General features: G+C 46.9%; 1 protein-coding gene across 2 annotated transcripts in view; it reads left to right on the forward strand.

Moving 5' to 3' along the window:
- The window catches only part of AFTPH (aftiphilin), a 48,164-nt gene extending 45,137 nt beyond the window's left edge, over positions 1-3,027 (forward strand). For both annotated transcript variants that reach the window (XM_033006573.2, XM_033006574.2), the window contains one exon: positions 1,809-3,027. In XM_033006573.2, coding sequence (XP_032862464.2) covers positions 1,809-1,953 — 145 coding nt within the window. In that variant the 3' untranslated portion in view covers positions 1,954-3,027. The remainder of the gene's footprint in view (positions 1-1,808) is intronic.
- Positions 3,028-18,238: the final 15,211 nt, after the last annotated feature.

An 18,238-nucleotide genomic window follows, 5' to 3' on the forward strand; every position in this document is an offset into this window, starting at 1 on the left:
AAGGAGTGTGTGAGCTCCATCTCGGTGCCTGATTAACAATTACAGGAACTCCTTTTAATGCAGATCTCTGAGTCAGCCCTCTTCCTTTGGCTTCCTCTGTCAAACACTCCTTTGTTAGCTGTAAGTCCTTGATCACCAGGAGTTTGTACCTTTAAGAGGCTTGTGGTAAGTGATTACTAATAGTGGCACCAGATACTGATAACACAGCGGTGGGTGAGAACCACATTTCAACAGCTCAGAGATAGTCCTTGGAGTGCAAACAGAGCTGACTGAAGTTGTTAGAGAAGGAGCCACATATTGGCTCTCTGCTTCTTCCTTCAGTAAATCCAGCACACAGCTTTGTTTATCCTCCAGAATTTGGTAATCTGCCTAGTCAGTGGCTCATGAAATTCCACTGCAGCAGAGAAAAGAAAATATTGCTATTCTAGCGAAGGAAAGTCAGATTTAGTATCTAGGCTGCCTCATCTAGAGATCTTTCATCAAGTGGAGATTTCAAGTAGCAAACAAAAGTGATCGTTCAGTGTCAACACAATGATCAGTGATGTCAAGGATGAGTTTGACTCCAGTTCTTTTTTTCTTCTCTTAGTAGCTAAGAAATTCTGAGACTGCTGCTGAAGCAAACATGCACCCCCCCTTGCTTTTCCCTAATCTATCATCAGTTTAGGAAGCAATCCTGATGGGTGCTAACAAAAGAAAATATCAGTACATGCTACTTTGTGACCGGAGTGGCCATTGCCCTCTCACGGACTCAGTTTAAATGTTATAGGTAAGACAAGATATTAGAAAGGAAATTTATTTGGCTCAAGCCTTTTGTCTTAGTGTTTTGCCCCAAAAACGAGAGCTTATTTAGCTAGAATTTCTAATGTTGTTACGGGGCATAGCAGGTGCCTTTTTGGAACTGCAATAATGTTGATGGAAAACCGAGTATTTCTAGTAATAGGCCACATTCTTCAAAGATAAGCCAGATGTCTGTAAAGTGTGGATATTTGGGCAGGGAATGGGGGTTCTTCTGTAGCAGCCTGAGCCAGGCTTCATTTTACTTACGAAATGTGAGGATTTTGCATAATAGTGAGAACCAAGCGACATGGGATTCAGACCTCTTTATTCATTTGTGCTCTGTAATTCTTGTGAATAATGCAAAAGGCAAAGTAGGCACCAGTGATTTCCCAAACTGCTGCATGTATCATTATGGCTACACATACTACTGCACTTCAAAGCAAGTAGCTACAAGTTGTGAGCCACCTTTTGCTGCTGATGAGCCCTGGGGGGGAAAAAGGGTTTGTGGATCGTGATGTAGAGCAGTATGATGTATAATCTGAGAACGGTTGTGCTGGGAACACAGCGCAAGTGCCTTTTAAAATAAAAAGTATTAAGTAAATTAGCAACTTCTTAATGTCCTTTCAAGATTTTTCTACTTTATTTTGGAAGATAATATTGGATTTAGGTAGTTTAGAACTAATGCTCCTATTGTCTTATCCTTAGAATATGGGCATGATTTTCTCAAGTGAGTCTCTTCACATTGGAACCTTCCCCCAAAAAAAAAAGGATAGATATAAAAATTAGCATCTGAATAGGAATTTTTTTTTCCATATTGCAACAATATATGGGAACATTTGCTGACTTTCTATGTTAACATTTTGTTAGTAGGCAGGTAGTATTATAACATTAGACTACCTTCAAGTAGCTTACAGAAGTGCCTGTCAGTGGGAGACAAACTGACAGAACGTTGCTTCAATCCGTGATTCTTTCAGCCAACAAAGGTATATCAGGTACTGGATTAATGCACTGTGTTCTTTTCTTCTCAACAGGAAGCCTAAAAAGGAAGAAAATCTTAGTGAAGAGGCTGCCAAGGTGATTTCTAGCCTTCCTGACTTAACTTTCATGCATGCCAAGGTGTTGATGTTCCCAGCCACATTAACACCTTCAACAAGCTGCCAAGAAAAGGTAGACTAAAGTGATGTGAATTGGACGTTTTCTATTGATTTTTTTTTTTTTCCTTCCCTCTGTGGGTCGTAAAAAGCAATCTTGCTTTAATTAAAAAAAAACAAGTTCAGATGATTTGTTGGTAAGCAGCACTAGAAAGGTATACATAGTAATGTATATTTATTTACATACTGGAGTCCTAAATTTATATTAGAGAAAAATGTAAATAATTGGGGGTAAATCTTTTTGAAGATCTATTCTTTTTGTTGTGCTGGGGTGTATACATTTATGTCTTTGTGAAATACACTGGTGGTGTCCTTCTTACAAAACTTTAAAAAAAAAAAAAAAAATCCTGGAAACACATAATGAAAACTTCACTCTTCACAATCTGTGAAGTCCCCCTTAAAGTTTTTCAGATTGCATTGAGCATCTTTTTCTTTCCTGCATATATTAAAATACTTATTTCTGGAAAAAACCCCAAAAGGTTACATTGTCCCTTTGCGGGTTTTCAGTTATTGTTGCTTCTTTTAAAACCCAATAATTTCTTTTGTGTTTTAACAAGCTTAAGATGTGTTCTTTCCTTTTCTTCTCCCCCATCCCCTACCCCCCCATTCGATTGGTTGGCTGATCAATTTTTATGTTCTTAAACTTCAATAGTATGGCTCTGTCACTATATAGCCTTTTGAAAGGTATGCTGTCAGTAACTTCTTGTTCCAGTTATGGATCATTATCTAAATACTTGATTTTTTGGGGTCATTAGAAGGTTGTCTGCTTTTAATCAGTTTGATTTGGAAAAGAAGGACCAAAACTATATGAATGTCTTACAATGAAATTTACCTGTTAAAAGTTCTTATGTTCTGTTGTACCACTATTTCTGTTTGATTTTGCACAGTGTAAAATGACATAATCATAGATTGCTATGGTTTTAGGCTGTATATACAGTAAAAAACTATGGGTTGTAAATGTCTGGGGAAATTCCTATGGAAAAAAGAGAGCTATGTAGAAGAACCTCTAAAAAGGTCAATGTGCATGCCCAAGGTCTTTTGAGATTTAAGTGTGTAAATTTCCTTTTAGCTTACACAAAATAAAATAATTTAAAAGATATGTATATAGTCTGCTATCTTTTTATACAGAGTGTATACGTGATTCACGTTTCTGTTGAGTAAAATTGATGCAGTGCCTTAACAGCAGCACCTTCTAATTTGTGTTGTGCAGTCCCACAAAACATGCCTGTCAGGGTCCTGCATTTCTGTCTCGAACTTGCCTTATGGCTTGTAGGATGATGTGGCTCAAGACATGTCAGTATTTTGGGTTAGAGAGTTCTTTAGAGTCATTGGCAATACTCAGCTGTAAGAAACACAGATTTTGGTGAGGTGAGAAAGGACAACTTTTGGTTTTGCCTATTTCTTAGCTAGAAATAAAAATGTAAACGTGGCATTCGTTTAAGCTTCCTGACGTGTTAGTTTGCGCCGTAGCTCTTTCAGCAACATCTCTTCAGAGGATATCAGTGGACTGTCTGCAGGTAAGGCATGCTCTGGGTGCTAATATTTCTTTAGAGTGCTTTGCATGGGCATAGAGTCTCCCATGTCTAACCTCTACTATGTGCACAGCTCTTTAAGTGCTCAGTAGTCACCACCAGTTCATCACTTAACATCTAGTTCTGAGAAATCTCCACTGCATTTTCTTACCCTTTCTTTGAATTCTTTATCGTCTGACAGCATCTGGGTCAGAAAAGTTAAAGTCTGATGTTGTTAGCTGGTAAGCTGAAACGTTGTCCTTGCAAAAGGAGGCTTTTTCCTTCTTGAAATGTCCTCGGGAGATGAGCATTGGAGTACCACCTTTGTGAACACAGGAGTTTCGGTGAGCGGTGGCTACTCAGAATTGAGAGCGCAGCTCCTGCAGTTGTGATAGTTAATTTGTAAAGGCTTAAATTGGCTCCTTTGCCCTGTAATTAGTACTGCAGTGTACAATGCTGCGGTATCAAACTGCACCCTGTTGTAGCTGAAAAGGTTTATGCATAAACCATCTGCTTTACCACGTAGCCCCCAAAACACTTTTATTTGCTGCTTCTGCGGATTTTCATTACAGTACTGACATCATGCCTCTTACATGTCAAAATCAGCATCGCTAATCTCATAGGTTTAGCACAGTATTCTTTAGGGCGTGCTTGTTATACTGTTCAGTTTTGGGCTGCTGTAGGTTAAAATCGGTCCTTTTGTTTTCGTAACTGTGGCGTGTCCCTTGGAGCCAGAGTAGCGGTATAGCTGCAGTAGAGAGCTATAGCTATTGTTTCAAGGAGAATATGTTTAGGAGCTGACTCATGATCCTTGTCTGGCAGCAAGTGGACTGAAGTATTAAGGAGAGGTGGGGGTAGAAGTGCCAGCTGCAAGTTGATCTTTAGTCTCCTCACAATTGCCTCTAGAGGCAGCTGCCCATTTGTCTTCCAGTCTCCAAGTGCAGTACTGGTGGCGTGCCTTAGATGGGGGAGGGGGAAGAAATGGCAGGGGGAAAAGGAGATTGCTGTTGTGACTGATGTACCAATCTGAAACTTTGTGAAACCTGGTGCTACCTAGGGTGTGTTTATGGGGGTTTTGTGTTCTTTCTGCCCCCCCAAAAATAAAAGATTGCATCCCACAGACCTTCACGCTGCTGAAAGACATAAATCTTCCAGCTAAATTCAGCCTTTTGAGGTGGATGCCGCTTGCCTTAAAATACAGCATTGCTTTTTGTCTCCTAGCCTAAGCCCCCTTCTTTCTTATCGATTGTGGGGTGGGCTGACAGGCTCCTCAACCTCTCTCCTCCTGTCTTGTACAGGCAGCTTTTTTCTCATGCAGAAAGTTTGGTCTAGCAGATCTGGCTGCATCGAGGTTGTCCTCCCATACTGTTCCCATTGACACAGCATGCCTTATCTAGTTTAATCTTGCCAGTAGGTTTATGGGCAGGATGGTAATTGATACTTTCTGCACACACGTGTTGCTGTGCATTGTCATCAGACATGTCAGCGTGTATCACGTACGCTCGAGAACCGGTGTCATGTAATAGCGAGGCGCTTCTGTGCCCATCCAACAGAAGCAGCAGAGGACACTCAGTTCAGATACAATTGCCTGAGTTGGAACGTGGCCATGAAGCAAAGTCCAAAGCTCCCACTGTGAAGCAAGCTGCAGGCCCCCGCATGACTGTGAAGAAGAGCTGGACTCTGCTTGTATTTATCCAGAAGACTGCGCTTTGACGCTCGGTGGTGCAGGCCTGACTTCTCAGGAGCATTGCCACCTGCTGCAGGTGTTAGCAGTGCAGTACGTCCCACACCACTTGAAATGTTAAGACCTTCTCAGAATATCATTAGCTCGACAGATTCATTTTGAGATGCCAAAAATAAAGCTTACAAATAACGTATGTGGATTCCCTCAACTGCAGTTAGTGTGTACTGACGTTAACCCTTCGTCGCATTGGAGTGTAGTGCAGGATTTTACCTGGTTGTGAAATCAGCATGTGGAAAGTATTGTTGTCGGACTGCAGGATTGCCATGCTTGGGCTGAATAACTCGTAGTCCTTATATGATGCGAGGGAGACTTAGCTCAGTGCATGTAAGATGGATCAACCTTGGCCCACCCGCTTACATCGAGGTGCAACTCTTTTGTGCCGGTTCTGCACCGATGCATAATTATCTGTTAAATTTCAGAGCAGTCTGAAAATACAGGACAGCTGCAAAATGCACTTGAATGTACTTTGTAAAAGCATACGGAATCTAAAAATCGCATAATACCTGCTAGGAGTGTCTGTTACAAAAGCAGAGAAGATTTTTCATAATCTGACCTCTGCGGAAGAGCACAGCCCCTAAAGGCAGCAAGCAGTCCTGTCTGCTTCCTTAGGTGAACCTGGAAAGGATGAAAGGAGATGGGGAGGAAGAACACATTGCAATTTCAAGGGCTGAAAACAGGGTGAGGAGGAGCTGGAAGAAAATATAGAGCAAGAACTCAGGAGAAGCTCTGAGCGGAGGAAATAAGAAGGTGAAGCAGGACTCGGTGTAGGCAGCTGGGATAGCTATAGGAAGAGCAGGTGGTGGAGAAAGTGGGATACAAGCATTTGGAGAGGAGAGAAAGCCTGGGATGGATTATAGGCACACACACTGTGCCCACTGCTTGCTTTTCTCCAAAATCTGGAACTGAGCCTCAGAGACCCAAGTCTCTGTGTTACTGTACTGCAGAGAAAATGTGTCAAACCCAATGGGCGAGTGTAAGTTGCACCCAGCGCAACAGCCCACTACTGCTATCAGTTATTTTTGGTAGAGAGCTGGACTGCAGACATAAGGAGTTTAAATGCAGGTGCTGGTGCCTGTTTTAGCACTGATACAAGCCCAGATGTTAGAAGACCTTTTTAAAAATTACTTTCAAATACGGAAGGTACAGTGTAAATCCAGACTGTAGCTATAAAATCAAATCCTCAAAGAGCTGAGCTCTGCTGCTGTGATTTGGAACTGCAGCTTCAGGCCTGTCGTGCATCGGCAATGTGACAGTCGTTACTTACATATCATCCTGTCTCCACCCAATCCTTGCCTCGTTCCCTGCGCAGATTTATTCTCTGAATCAGCATAATGCAGTGAAACTCTTCCCTGCAGGGCCCCTGCTTCATGTAGCTGAAGAGAAAGGATGGCCTTATGTGGAAACTACGGCAGCGGCCCGGTGGAGTTCCGTGTTCTCCTGGATTGAAGCAGCTGGCCGTGGCAGCTTTTTTGCAGGAGGTCACTTGTGCGTTTCTGTCATTTGGTGCCCAGCATGAGGTGCCTGATTGGGATGTGCAGAAATGCTAATTTCATCGGAAGGTAGCTTAAGCAGTTAGGAGCTTTGCTAGTTTGATATACAATCGGGGCTCTGCGACACCAGGGCTCCGGTGCATGTGCTGAGCACCCGAAACTGCTGGCGTTCTTGTTTTCGTCTTGTCAGCCTGTTCTTAAACGTGTCATGTATGTTGTTATCCCTGTGTTACGGCAGGGTTGCAAAGATCAACTCTGTTTGAAATGCCATGCTCCTCTTTGGAGTTTGTCAGCAGTATCTGAGGATGGCTTGGCTGATAGAGGTATCACACACATCTCAAAGGCAGAGGGGAATGCTCACTGTCTCACATCTGGATTCACTACATGGTCACTGAAGAAAAGTACATTCCCAGTTAAGGGGCTCTGAATCCTCCTCTGCAGATCCACTGCTTGTGTCAGGATGGTACTCGCCTAACATTAGGGCATATATCTGCAGAGGCTCCTAATACTATACTCCATATAGGAATCGGATTGTGTGCCTTCAGTAAGGCTTGGGACCACTTATAGAATGTGAAGGGGCAAAAAAAAAAATACTTTTGTTGAACCAAAAGACTCTGTGGTCCTGTGGAAAACAAAATACTGAGACTCTACCTAAAGACTAATTCAAAGGAGAGTCAAATTAAGGTGACAGAGATATTTTTTTAGTATTTGTCTAAGCAGACTTAGTGATCCTTCTGGCATGGTTTTCCACATGCTTGGCGATCTTTTTGGCATAGTTTGATGTGTTTAGAATACGAGCCTGTGCGTGCAGTAAACTGAACGGAGGCATCAAAATGAAGCTGACCCACTCAGGCTCTATGCCCTGCGGGTGTGCTGCTGGGCTTCCACCCGTGTCCTCACTCTGTGTCGTGTGTGCCCAGGGTGGCATTTGCTGCTGACCTGCTGCGACTGTGCTCGTGCTGGCAGTTCAGCCGTTGTGACCGATCCTTCCTCGTTAGGGCTGCACCATCAAGGGGTTAATTAGTACACGTGCATGCGCAGTGCCAGGCTGCGAGCGTTGGCATGGTTGGTGCCAGGTCCAGCAAGCAAATCCCCTCAGTATACAAGGTTTCCTGCTGGGATTGTCATCGTGTGAGCCTTGCCTCCCGTATTTAAAGCAAGTAAGTTATTAAATGGAGAGGGAAGGGAAGCAGAGGGGCAGTTTCAGTTCAGCTTAGCAGCCTCGTCTGTGTCTTTGCTTCTCCAGTGGAATGTGTCTCAGTTGTTTTTAAATCTTTAAGCGATAAAACGCTTGGTGTTTGTTTCCCTCAGACAGCGAAGAGCTGTAGTGAGGGCAGCTTACTGAAGCCAGGTGTGGTTTTCAAGACAGCCTTAATCTTATAAATGGCAGGAAGTGTTGTCTCGCCTGAGCTGGTCTTCAGAAGGCATTACACAAGGAGAGCAAAGCAAGTTCTTTGGATCAGACCTTAATCTGTTAACTGGCCTCCAGCTGCTCAGGAGGATGCCTCGTAGGAAAAGGAGTTGTCATCCAGCATACCTCAGGTAGTTGTGGCGTTGTCCGTGACACCGAGAGTGCCGCCAGCCTTGCTGCGGCACAAACTCTTGGGGTTGTGTCTTGGGGAAAACGAGCCCTCTCGTCCCACCCCAACAACCTTTGGTGGCGTTGTTACAGCACCCTGTGCCGCTGTGGGGAATTTCTCTGTGATGGGGTCCAGCTCCAGCAGTAAAAGAAACAGAGAAATTGGCTTCTCCAGTGCTAGTCCCAGTGATATTTCTAACTGTTAACTGCAGCCTGTTCACATAAATATCCAAAGGAACACGCTAGTCAGGATCTTTCCTACTGCTTGGGATAGCAACAAGTCTTGGCCACAGTGACCCAGGGAAAGGGAAGGCAATCCTGCTGCTCCTGCCACACAGCTTTATCCCAGTGTTTCCACAGCTTTTCCAAAGTCAGTGGACAGCTATGTGGTCAGAGGAGCAGGTTGATATATGTCAGGATGTGCAGAAGACACATCTGTGTGGTCGTGGCAGAACTGGCTCTGTCTAGTGTCTATTCTGCTGTCCCCTTGGACTGTCACTCTGGTCTGCAGGGCTGTGATACTGGCTGAATGGTAATTTTCGCTGTGGTTGGAGCTGGTTTTTCAGGGGTTCTTTTAAGGGGGGGGGGGGGGGGGGCGGGTGGGAAAGGGTGCGAGGAGTCTGCTTGGAAAGAACAAGTGAACTCTGGCAGCTGTGTGCAGAAACTCCACGAGTAGTTGGACTGCTGATTTTCTTACTCCTTTATGCTCACCAGTCCAAGGAGTTTACAGAAGACAAGGCAACGAGTTTTGCTGGATCTCTTCCCAAGGCCCTTCAGCTCCTCACAGCAGCCTTGGAGAAGAGTCTGGGAGCAGCTTCCACAGGAGTTCAGAGCAGAGTGGAAAGTATCTAACAGGCTCTTTCAAAAATGCAAAGGCTGGCTCAGGGTCCATAAGGTCTTTTCTGATCACATTTTGGCTTTTAAACTACAGAGAGAGCCTTAGCACAAATACAAAAGTGTGGCTGTTTTGGAAGCAAATCAAAAGCAGACATGAAGTGTCCCACAAGCACCTTCAAACTCTCCCTTTCCCCTCCCTCCCCAGCCCCAGATCTCATCAAATGTTTTGTCCCAATCTCAGTAATTTAGACCTGAAACCTGTTTGCACATGAATTCTACTACCAAAAAGGGCTTTTTTTTTCATGGCTGTGTTATTTTACTGAGCGCAGGGACTGTGTTTTCATTAGGAGCTCTAAAGCCTTTTGTCACTTAGTTAGTGCTGAAGTGAGTTAAGAATCAACATGCAGCTGGCAATGGGTGTTTTGCAGCTGTTAAGACTATTGCAGGTTACTCCACTTTCTCTTGGACTGATCTGCCTCCCTCTGACAATGGCAAAATGAGCAGTTGTGTGGCTGCTTTGTGCTCTTAAGGGTACAATTTTTCCCTCCTTTTCTATTTTTAAGGGGTGTCCTCTCCCATTCTCTCCATCCTTGCCTACCTAGATGAAGTCTGTTCTGGCAACTTTCCTCCTCCTCTGACCAGGGAGGAGGAAGCAGGGTGGAAGGGGAAGAACAAACAGCTGTCCTCTAGGTTTCAAATCAGTGCAGCTCCTTATCAGGCTGGCAGTGTGAGCTCAGTCATTAGGAAAGCTGCTCTTTCATTCAGGAGGCGGCCTGAGCCAATTCTCCCCCAGTCCAGGACCAAAGAGGTAGGGAGCTTGGTCCTTTCCAGCTTGTAGGACCATTGCAGTTGGCACGGGCTCCTATTCCCAGTGTTTCATTCATGCAGTGCACTGGAGGACCATTTGGAGACTTCGGAGGTTAGCCTGTCTCAGAAAACTAGTGAAATTTTGTGCTAGGCTTGCTTGAATTCCCTCCTCTTTGTGAAAGCCGCTTTTCCCTGAGATTGGGAGTGGATGTAGGAAGGAGATCTGGATTTTCCAACTGAGTCCTGCTTAGGTTAAACCTCTGAGTTGAGCAGGTTTTAAGAAAGTGAGTTGGATGGGGTCGGACCCTCAGGTGCTATTAGTACCGTAGTTCTTGACGTAGCAGCTGGGGGCCCTGCATATAGGGGTAGCGAACACCTGAGGCTCCGACTGATTTCTGCAGGAGTTGCAGACTTTGCCTTCGTCCTGGTGAAGAAGATGCTGTTTGCCTTCGCCTTCTAAAACGTGTGCTGCTCCCCTTGCAGTTCTCCCTGTAAGCTGCATGTGGATCATGGCTCTGCTACGCTGGTGTGTTGCATGTTGGGTTGTATTGTGTCATTTGTATGCGGTGGGAAATACCCTGAACCCCCAGGAAAAACTTAATCAGACCGGAGCTGGACTGATGCACACTTAGACTAGACCCTACCTAGCACTGGTGAGGTGTAGCGCTGCCCAGGCCGGCCTAATGGCACCACAGCATTAAGGGAGATAGTTCAGGACTTGCTGGTTTTGAGCGTTCTGATCTCTGAAATGTGTTTTGATCTCAGGGACGTGAGGGGGGGAGGACAGCGGCTGAAATCTCATTAGCAAATAATGGGCCTTGTGTGCAGAAATCTGCCTCGCTGACATCTTGATCTTATTCCGCCACTTCTGATCAGCAGGGTTGAAAATTCATTCTTGTTTTGCAAGTGTGAACAAAATGTCACTGCCCTGGTTTACAAGTGACGGTAGAAGGAGCTGTGCTATGCAGTGGCAAGGGGGATTTCAGCAATTTCACAGGTTTCCTAGTGTCGCTGCTGGGAGGCTCAATTTTTGAGGGATATAGAAAGTGCTGTCTACAGCTGTGAGATCTGAAAGATAGATATGCCTGTAATAAGGAAGCAGAACTCATTTAGCTGCAGAAGGATTGGTTAGTGGGAAAAGTACTTCTTCCTCAGGTGATCTGTTGTTTTTCCCATGAATTTGGATGTCTAATACCCTTCTGCCACTGCTAAGTGGTCCCTAAATCAGTAATGGTCCTCAAATCTGAGATGCATGAGTGATGACATCGCTCCTGGCAACAGATGAAAAATGAAATAGTGGAATGGTGTACTATGCTGCCCCAATTTAAATATTTCCACCTTCAGAAGAATAACCCTACTCTCTGAATTTTAAAGAAACCTGTCAAGATGCTGTTGTGCTGCGGGCAGGGACGTATTTGCAGTGTGTTCAGGCAGCGCAAGGCACGCGAGGAACTCCAGACCGTACCCAGCCATGGGTTCGCATCACATTATAGATGGGCTCGTGATGTTTCTGGTCTTGCAAGCCTCCTGGTCTCCTAGGGAAAGTTACACTGCTCGAAGGTAACGGTTATCAATAGTGCCATGAGCTCCAGGTAGGCTTTCCTTGGATTTGCAGGGTTGTAAGTGAAGATGGACTCTGCAGACACCGAGATTAGCAGGGCGGTTCTGACGGCAAGAAACTCCTGTCAGCAGCTCTCCAGAAGTTTCCCAAAAAGAAAGGAAAATGGACAGAAAAAAAAAAAAAAAAAAATAAAAAAAAAAGAAGAAATGGTAGGGTGGGTGGGGGAAGCCTGTTTTTTTCCTCTGCGAGGACGGAGTTGGTTCTGCAGCGACAACAGTGTGACATGCAAAATGCAGGAAGGATGCACTAAGGGTCTCTCTCAGCCCGCTTCCCTGCAGCGAGCCTTGGAGCAGAAGCATTAGGTTAAAACTAAAGCACTGGGAGGTGGGGGAAGACTTTGATTTATCTACTAGTAGGGTCTGTTCCATCTCCAGTCTCCCTTGTTCTCTTATTTTCTGTCTGCGTTGCTTATTTTTGTCTCCCTGGGTACTTCTCCCAAGACTTCTTAGCTCATTTGTGTTTAATCTTCCCGATTTGTCTACGGCCTCGGTTGCTCTAATCTCCACAGGTCACTCTGTGCAGTTTGCATGTTTGTTACTCTTTGGCTGTTTGCTGCGATCAGCACATTTGATCGTGGTTGAATTTACATCAGAGGAACACCTGACAAAGAAGCAGGCCTGATAATAGGCTCTAGTTTCTTCTCAGCAACCCGAACGGGTAGAGGCGGACGAGGCAGCACTGGCAGGATCACAGGGGAGTTCATGCTCTACTTGCAACGCAGCGTGCTTTTCTCTCCTGCCCGACAGAGCACTGCAGACCCTGCTGCTGCTGTAAGGTTCCCGCAAAAACAGAGTCGCCGCTGGAAAAGAGGAAAACGGGACAGGGGAAGGCCTTGCTCTCCTCCTGCAGAACAAACCCACACGTGGGAAACTCTAATTAGCTGGAGAGGGGGAGGAAAAGGCTCTCCTGCAGTTGCTGTTGTAGCCGCGGAAGTACAGCTCCCAAATTTCCCTGCAAGGAGAGCTGGCTCAAATGCCAGGGGCAAGAGAGATGCTACGGTCGCAGTGTGGTGGTTCCCTGCTTCTCCGGAGCTGGTCAGGGAAGAAGCTGTTGAATTCAACGCTGGCTTCTCTAAGCAAAACACTTCAACTCAAGTCTTTAAATGGGGATTTTGCCTTTCCTTCTGTTTGTATAATTTATGCTGCCCAGATCTTTTTCCCTGCCTAGAGTTTGCTGTTTGGAGCTGATTGAATGTAACGATCATATATAGTTACATACGGTTCTACACACACGCAGAGCGACTGACACAGAGCTGGGTGACATTGGGTGCAGGTGCTGGGATCATTCCGTGAGGTGCTGGGTGCTATCCAGGTTGGGGCCAGGATCCTGTACAGAGGCGTCTCGTGTGTGCGCTGCCCAGGGCTTCGCAGCGGGTGGGAGATGCTCGGTTTTGGTGTTCGGGGTGCTTACGGGACCTCAGCCCTTGGCCTTCTGCTGAAAGGAAAACCAGTGGCACCGCGTCGCGTCTCCTGTAGGTTTCACCTGCTGGCGTTGAGCAGCCGGTGCTCTCAAGGCCAGCGGTTCTGCGAGAAATAAGGGAGTCTCTGGGCTCTGACTGATCCTGGGACGCTGCGTGTGCTCACCCTGGGCTCAGAGACCCCTGAGGGGGGAAGCCTCAGCTCCCAGAGGCGGCGAGGGCGCGTTTAGAGCAAGGGGATGTCTTTGTTCCTCTGGCGCAGCACGCAGCAGCAGCTTTAGGATCGGAGGTGTGAAACCAGGAGTGAGGGCGAGCCTGTCCGAAAGGGCCGGGGTGCGTGTGCCAGGAGCTCCCGCGGCTCGTCTTCCCTCCTGGGACGTGGCCAAGGGCTGCAGAGCTCCTGGTGTGCAGGAACCCCAGCTCTCCATACCCTGCTGCGCAGAACCAAGCTTTCTCAGTCTTTCATTTCACTCAGGCTTGCAAGGCGCTGTGTAAAACCTGGGCGTTACGTGGGGTGGTGTAAGCTGGAGAGGGGAGGGAATAAGATCCCGTTGGGTTTGGCTGAAGGACAGAAGGGGTAGCTGGAGCTATCTGGTGCTAGAGCTCCCCGGGCTTCCACGCTGAGTGGAAGCAGCATCCCCCTTCGGAGGGATTTCCAGCTCGTTGGGTTGGAGGTGGCTGGTTTCTCCCTGGTGTGAGCGTTGTTTCCCGGGAGAGCTGAGGACGGGCAAGCGGGACAGCCCCTCGCACCTCGCCCGCTGGAAGCACCGTTGCCTAACAGAGCAGAGGTGCGTAGGTGGATAGCTGGCTGCTCGGGGGTTAAAGGTGCTATTTTTTAAAAAAAAAAAAAAAAAAAAATCCAACCTGCCTGCAGTGTTATGTGGGGACTCCGGTATTCAAATGAACTGATGATAAATGGCAGTGTTGGCTCATTAAATATTGCTTTGGAGTTTGCCCTTGGGAAGGCTACGATTTCACAGTGTAGTTATGATTTGAGATAGTCTGAGTTCTGCTTTGTGGGTTTGGGTTTTTTTTTGGTTTTGTTTTTTTTTGTTTTTTTTTTTTTTTTTCTTCCAAGGATTTCTCTGGGTTCAAAACCGCTTTCAGTTGTGAGCTGTGAAAACAATTCCAGTAAACTGTTACTGCCCATCCTTCTGTGTTTATGGAATAGGAAAACCACTTTTATTTTGTTTTCTGCTGATTTAAAACCAGGCTTGGGTGTGACATTTGGAATATCTGCTTTTTGCTTTCTACCGCTCCGTGGCAGCACGTCTAGAAGCTGTGAATTACAAAGGCAAGCCGTGCTAAAGCCTGGCTTAATTTAAAAATACAGCAGTTAGAACTAAGACGTCACCTCACTCCCACTTCTTCCCTGGCACGTGGCGCAGTCGTATTCTGAATGAAAAGGTGGATAAATCTGGATAAATTCCATCTGTTTCTCTGGGCCCACATGTAGGGCACTGTCTCTGTCCGAGCTGACCAGCCTGCGCCCCCCAAAACATCAGAGCCCATTAAATTCAAGTATTAAACTCCCAGCAAAAGGCAAAACAGGTTTAACTCCTGGCTGCCCCGGGTCTTACGTTTGCCTGCTGCGCGGGCAGATGCAACTACAGAGCACAAATAAGAAGAGGCTTCACGTGAAACAAATTGGGAAGCGAAATGAGACTCTCGCTGTGGCATGGCATTAAATCCTTGAATTGCATTAGTCTGAGTGGAAAGTCAGAAACCTGCATCCTGGGATTAAAAATAACACCGCCTTTAGGAGAGCAGCTAGAGTGCCCGCTAATTGTTGGTTTACGGGAGAAAAGCAGAAACACGCTGAAAAATTGGCTCACAATAGCAGTTGCTGTATCATAATCTCCTGATTCCTTTCTTGCCTTGCTAATAAGAAGTAAGACTAATTTAATTTTTACAGTGTCCCAAATCTGTGGCTATACAATTCAGAGACTTAATAAGATTCTCCTGTTGAGCCAAGAAAACTGTAGTAGTGGTTTTTAGCTTACTTTCTTCTTCTGGGTTTCAGTTTCAGGACATTTGTGCCGTGGCTGAGACTTTTTTTTTTTTTTAAAAAAAAAAAGCCTGTATTTCATCAGGATTACTAATGTCTCTGTTTAAGCTATTATAGGTGTAAATTGGTAGTGCTGGAGCTGGGTAAAATCTTGAGCAAAAAAAGCAAATTTTGGCAAAATGAAAACATTTTACGAGTTGTTTTGATTTGCCAAACTTCTCTTTCTGGGGAGAAAAGAAAAAAAAACCTACTCTGTTTCAGCATTTTCCAAGTGAAAGGCTTTGAGATTTTCCTCTTCGAAGCAACTTTTCATTTTGAATGATCTTCGGCGCTAACTTTTGTAAAGGGCTGAAGAGTCAAAGCCAAATGTTTGTTTCGGTCGACCCCAAATGAATGATTTTTTAAAAACTTTTTTTCAGGATTGCCAGCGAACCGAAAAATCAGTTATTCACCCAGCTTTATATACCATATACTGATAGAAACTTCAGAGCACCCCGGTGACTGTTTATGTAGTGCAGCTGCTGCGAAGCCCTCCATTTATATTTTGGTAAATTATTATGCTTCGCAGGGTTGCGTGAGATAGTGAACCAACAGTAAGTGCCTGGTGTTTCTCTCTTGGGTTAACAAGGAGGCGGTGTTTTACGAAAGAGGTTTCTAACTTTATTCTCTTTGCGGGACAAGTATTAACTTTGCTGGCTGATGGACAGTTGCAGGACCTGTTTTATGCGGAAGGCGCACGTTAACCTCTCTGGAGGCTTGGCTGTGTTAGGAGAAGGCGTCACACCAGGAGCTGTTTTAAAGCAGCAGAGTTGAGCTTCAGCTTCAGGGATAGCTGTCCTTCGTCAAAAAGATGAGCGCGAATAATCAAGAAAAGATAAAGGCCCTAATTTCAGGCTTAGCCACAGCCAAGAAACACATTTAAAGAGTGCTTTCCCGGTGGTTCCTCTGGGTGATATATAACATGAAGCTATTTATTTAAAACGGGTTGTTCTTACCCTTTTTGGCAGGGCATGTTTTCCTTCTCTAAAGAGTTATCTGCGGATGGCACAGGGCGTTCTGGAGCAACAGGACCAAATTACCTGTTTTACTGAAGCCGATGGAAAAAAGTTTAGATTAACTCCTGTAGAACAGAGACTGTAACCAGAAATTGTTGATGCTGCTTGCCTGGTACGGATTGAAAGTCTGCTGGAGAGAAGGAACTTGCAGGTTTGTTCCTGCTGTTCATCTTAAATCTTAATCCAAGTTTAAAATATCGATGCCTCCCGGTTGAAGGCCTTTAGCATTTAGAACAGCACAAGAAAACAGGCTCCGTGTGTTAAATGCTCCTGAGGCTCCAGTTTTTTCGCGGTGCCGCTGTCCCACTGGGGGCCTGCCAGCCAGCCGGGGTGTGTTTCGGCACAAAGCCGGGTTTGCCCGGGCGGGCTGGGGCCGCCGCGCCCGCCCTGGTCGTGGTGAGCAGGGCCGGGAAGGCATCGGCTAGGCTGGGATTAACCGGAGAGCAGTATTCTTTACTTCTGGATTTATTTCTGTTTTTTTTTTTGTTTTTTTTTTTTAATCCTCACCTTCGGAGAGCACTGACCTTGGCTCAGGTCGAGGTGGGAAATGAAGTTAGTGGGAGCCAAGCGGATTCGCTACCCGCCTCCCGGAGCAGCCCGTGGACCGTGGCGAGGTCAGTTTTTTCTCCCATCCCTTCCGAGGACGCCTCGGTTCAGCAAGTCCCTTGGAGCCCTTTGCCTTCCCCGGTCTCCTTCGCTTCATGCCCTGCACCTCCCCTCCCCACGGGGAGCAGATTTTTAGGCTCCTGTGTTGGGTGCCAGCTCCTGCCCGGAGGGAGCGGCCGCCCGGCGGGAGGAAGGTCGCGGCAGGAGCGTGGGCCGTGGGAGGGGAGGCAGGAATAAGAGTTTCTGGCAGGAGGGAGCAAGCTGGGACTCGCCGCCTTTCCGAGCTCATCCCCAGGGCCACATCAGAGAGCCGTCCCTCCTGCCCAGCACGTTTCTCTCCCTTTCTCCCCCACCCCTTTGCCTGGGCTTACGCAGTCCTGGGGTGTCTCTGCTTTCGGGTGTGGGACTTCAAACTGGTTGAACCAATTCGTAGCGGATGATTCACTGGACACGTTTCGGCCCTCGCTTTGTTCCCGCGGCATCTGTCAGCAGTTTGCAATTTTTAGAGACGTGCTAGCTGTCATCCTGTGCCCCGGGAGCCCCCACCGTGCACCAGCCGCTGCACCGTCACGTACAAATCGGAATCATACTCCTTGTGCACGTAATTCTGGGTGTCCTGGTGATCCCTGGCCCGTTAAGCCAAGGCTTTTCAATAACCCAGTTTGAGTGTTGAGTGGCGGAGGTGATTAGGTGATTTTTTTTCTTTTTTATTAATTTTTTTTTCGGTTGCATTAGGGTTATTCACTTAGATTGGACAAATTTGACCATCCAGAATTCGGTTTGTAGCAATAACCAGTGAGACTGGTGAGGCCGCTCAGTGTTTTGGGAGTCATCTGTAGCGCTGGAGGGATGGAGGTGGCGTTTTGGACTCTGCTTGGAGCTGCTTCTGCTCTCTGTGATTGAGGCTGTTGCCAAGTGGTAGTGGGGGATCATCTGAACAGGGGTGGCCTCGCTGCCAGCATCGCTTCTGCCAGAGCCGTCACCGGCATCCGAGATGTCCAAAAGAGCATCCGGCGAGCTCAGCTCTTGCCCGGCTCCCCTGCCCTCCTGCTTCCCTGAGCCCTTTGCCTTTGCAAGGTGGAAGCAACTTGCCTCCCCGAGCAGCAAAATCCAGTTTCCCGTCCCCGGCTAAGGCAGCTGTGAGTCAGTGTGCTCGTGAGGTTCGCCAGCGGGAAGAACTGGTCTGAGGAACTGTGCCCGTGACGCCGCTGGAGCACGGCCAGCTCGGGTCCGTGCTGAGGGTGTACCCTGGGCTTTGCTTTCCCCCCCCCAGGCTCGACAGCGTCGGAGGGCAGGAGACAGAGCAGCTGCTGCTCCTGGAGGCCCCGAGGGTCCACAGGTAAAGCCCCAGAGGATTTTGAGATCCTGGAGTTGAGCTGCTCCTGGTCCTGACCCCCAAGCCTCTCCTTGGATGAAAGCTCCGCGGCTGGGATCAAGTCTTGCTGCTGGAGCTGGGTTGTCTCTGGGCTGCACCGGCCAGCTCCCGCGTGGTTTTGGGGTATTGCTGCCGCTTCCATCCGTCCACGTTTCCTTCCAGGGGATATGATCTGGGGCCGGACCCCGCCCTTGCTTTCACCCAGTGAAGGCCAAGGTCTGGCAGCTCAGCTCCCCAGACCTTCCTCAAACCCTGGTATA

The sequence above is a fragment of the Tyto alba genome, unplaced genomic scaffold, assembly GCF_018691265.1.
Source record: "Tyto alba isolate M040663 unplaced genomic scaffold, T.alba_DEE_v4.0 Super-Scaffold_22, whole genome shotgun sequence".
NCBI lineage: Eukaryota > Metazoa > Chordata > Aves > Strigiformes > Tytonidae > Tyto > Tyto alba.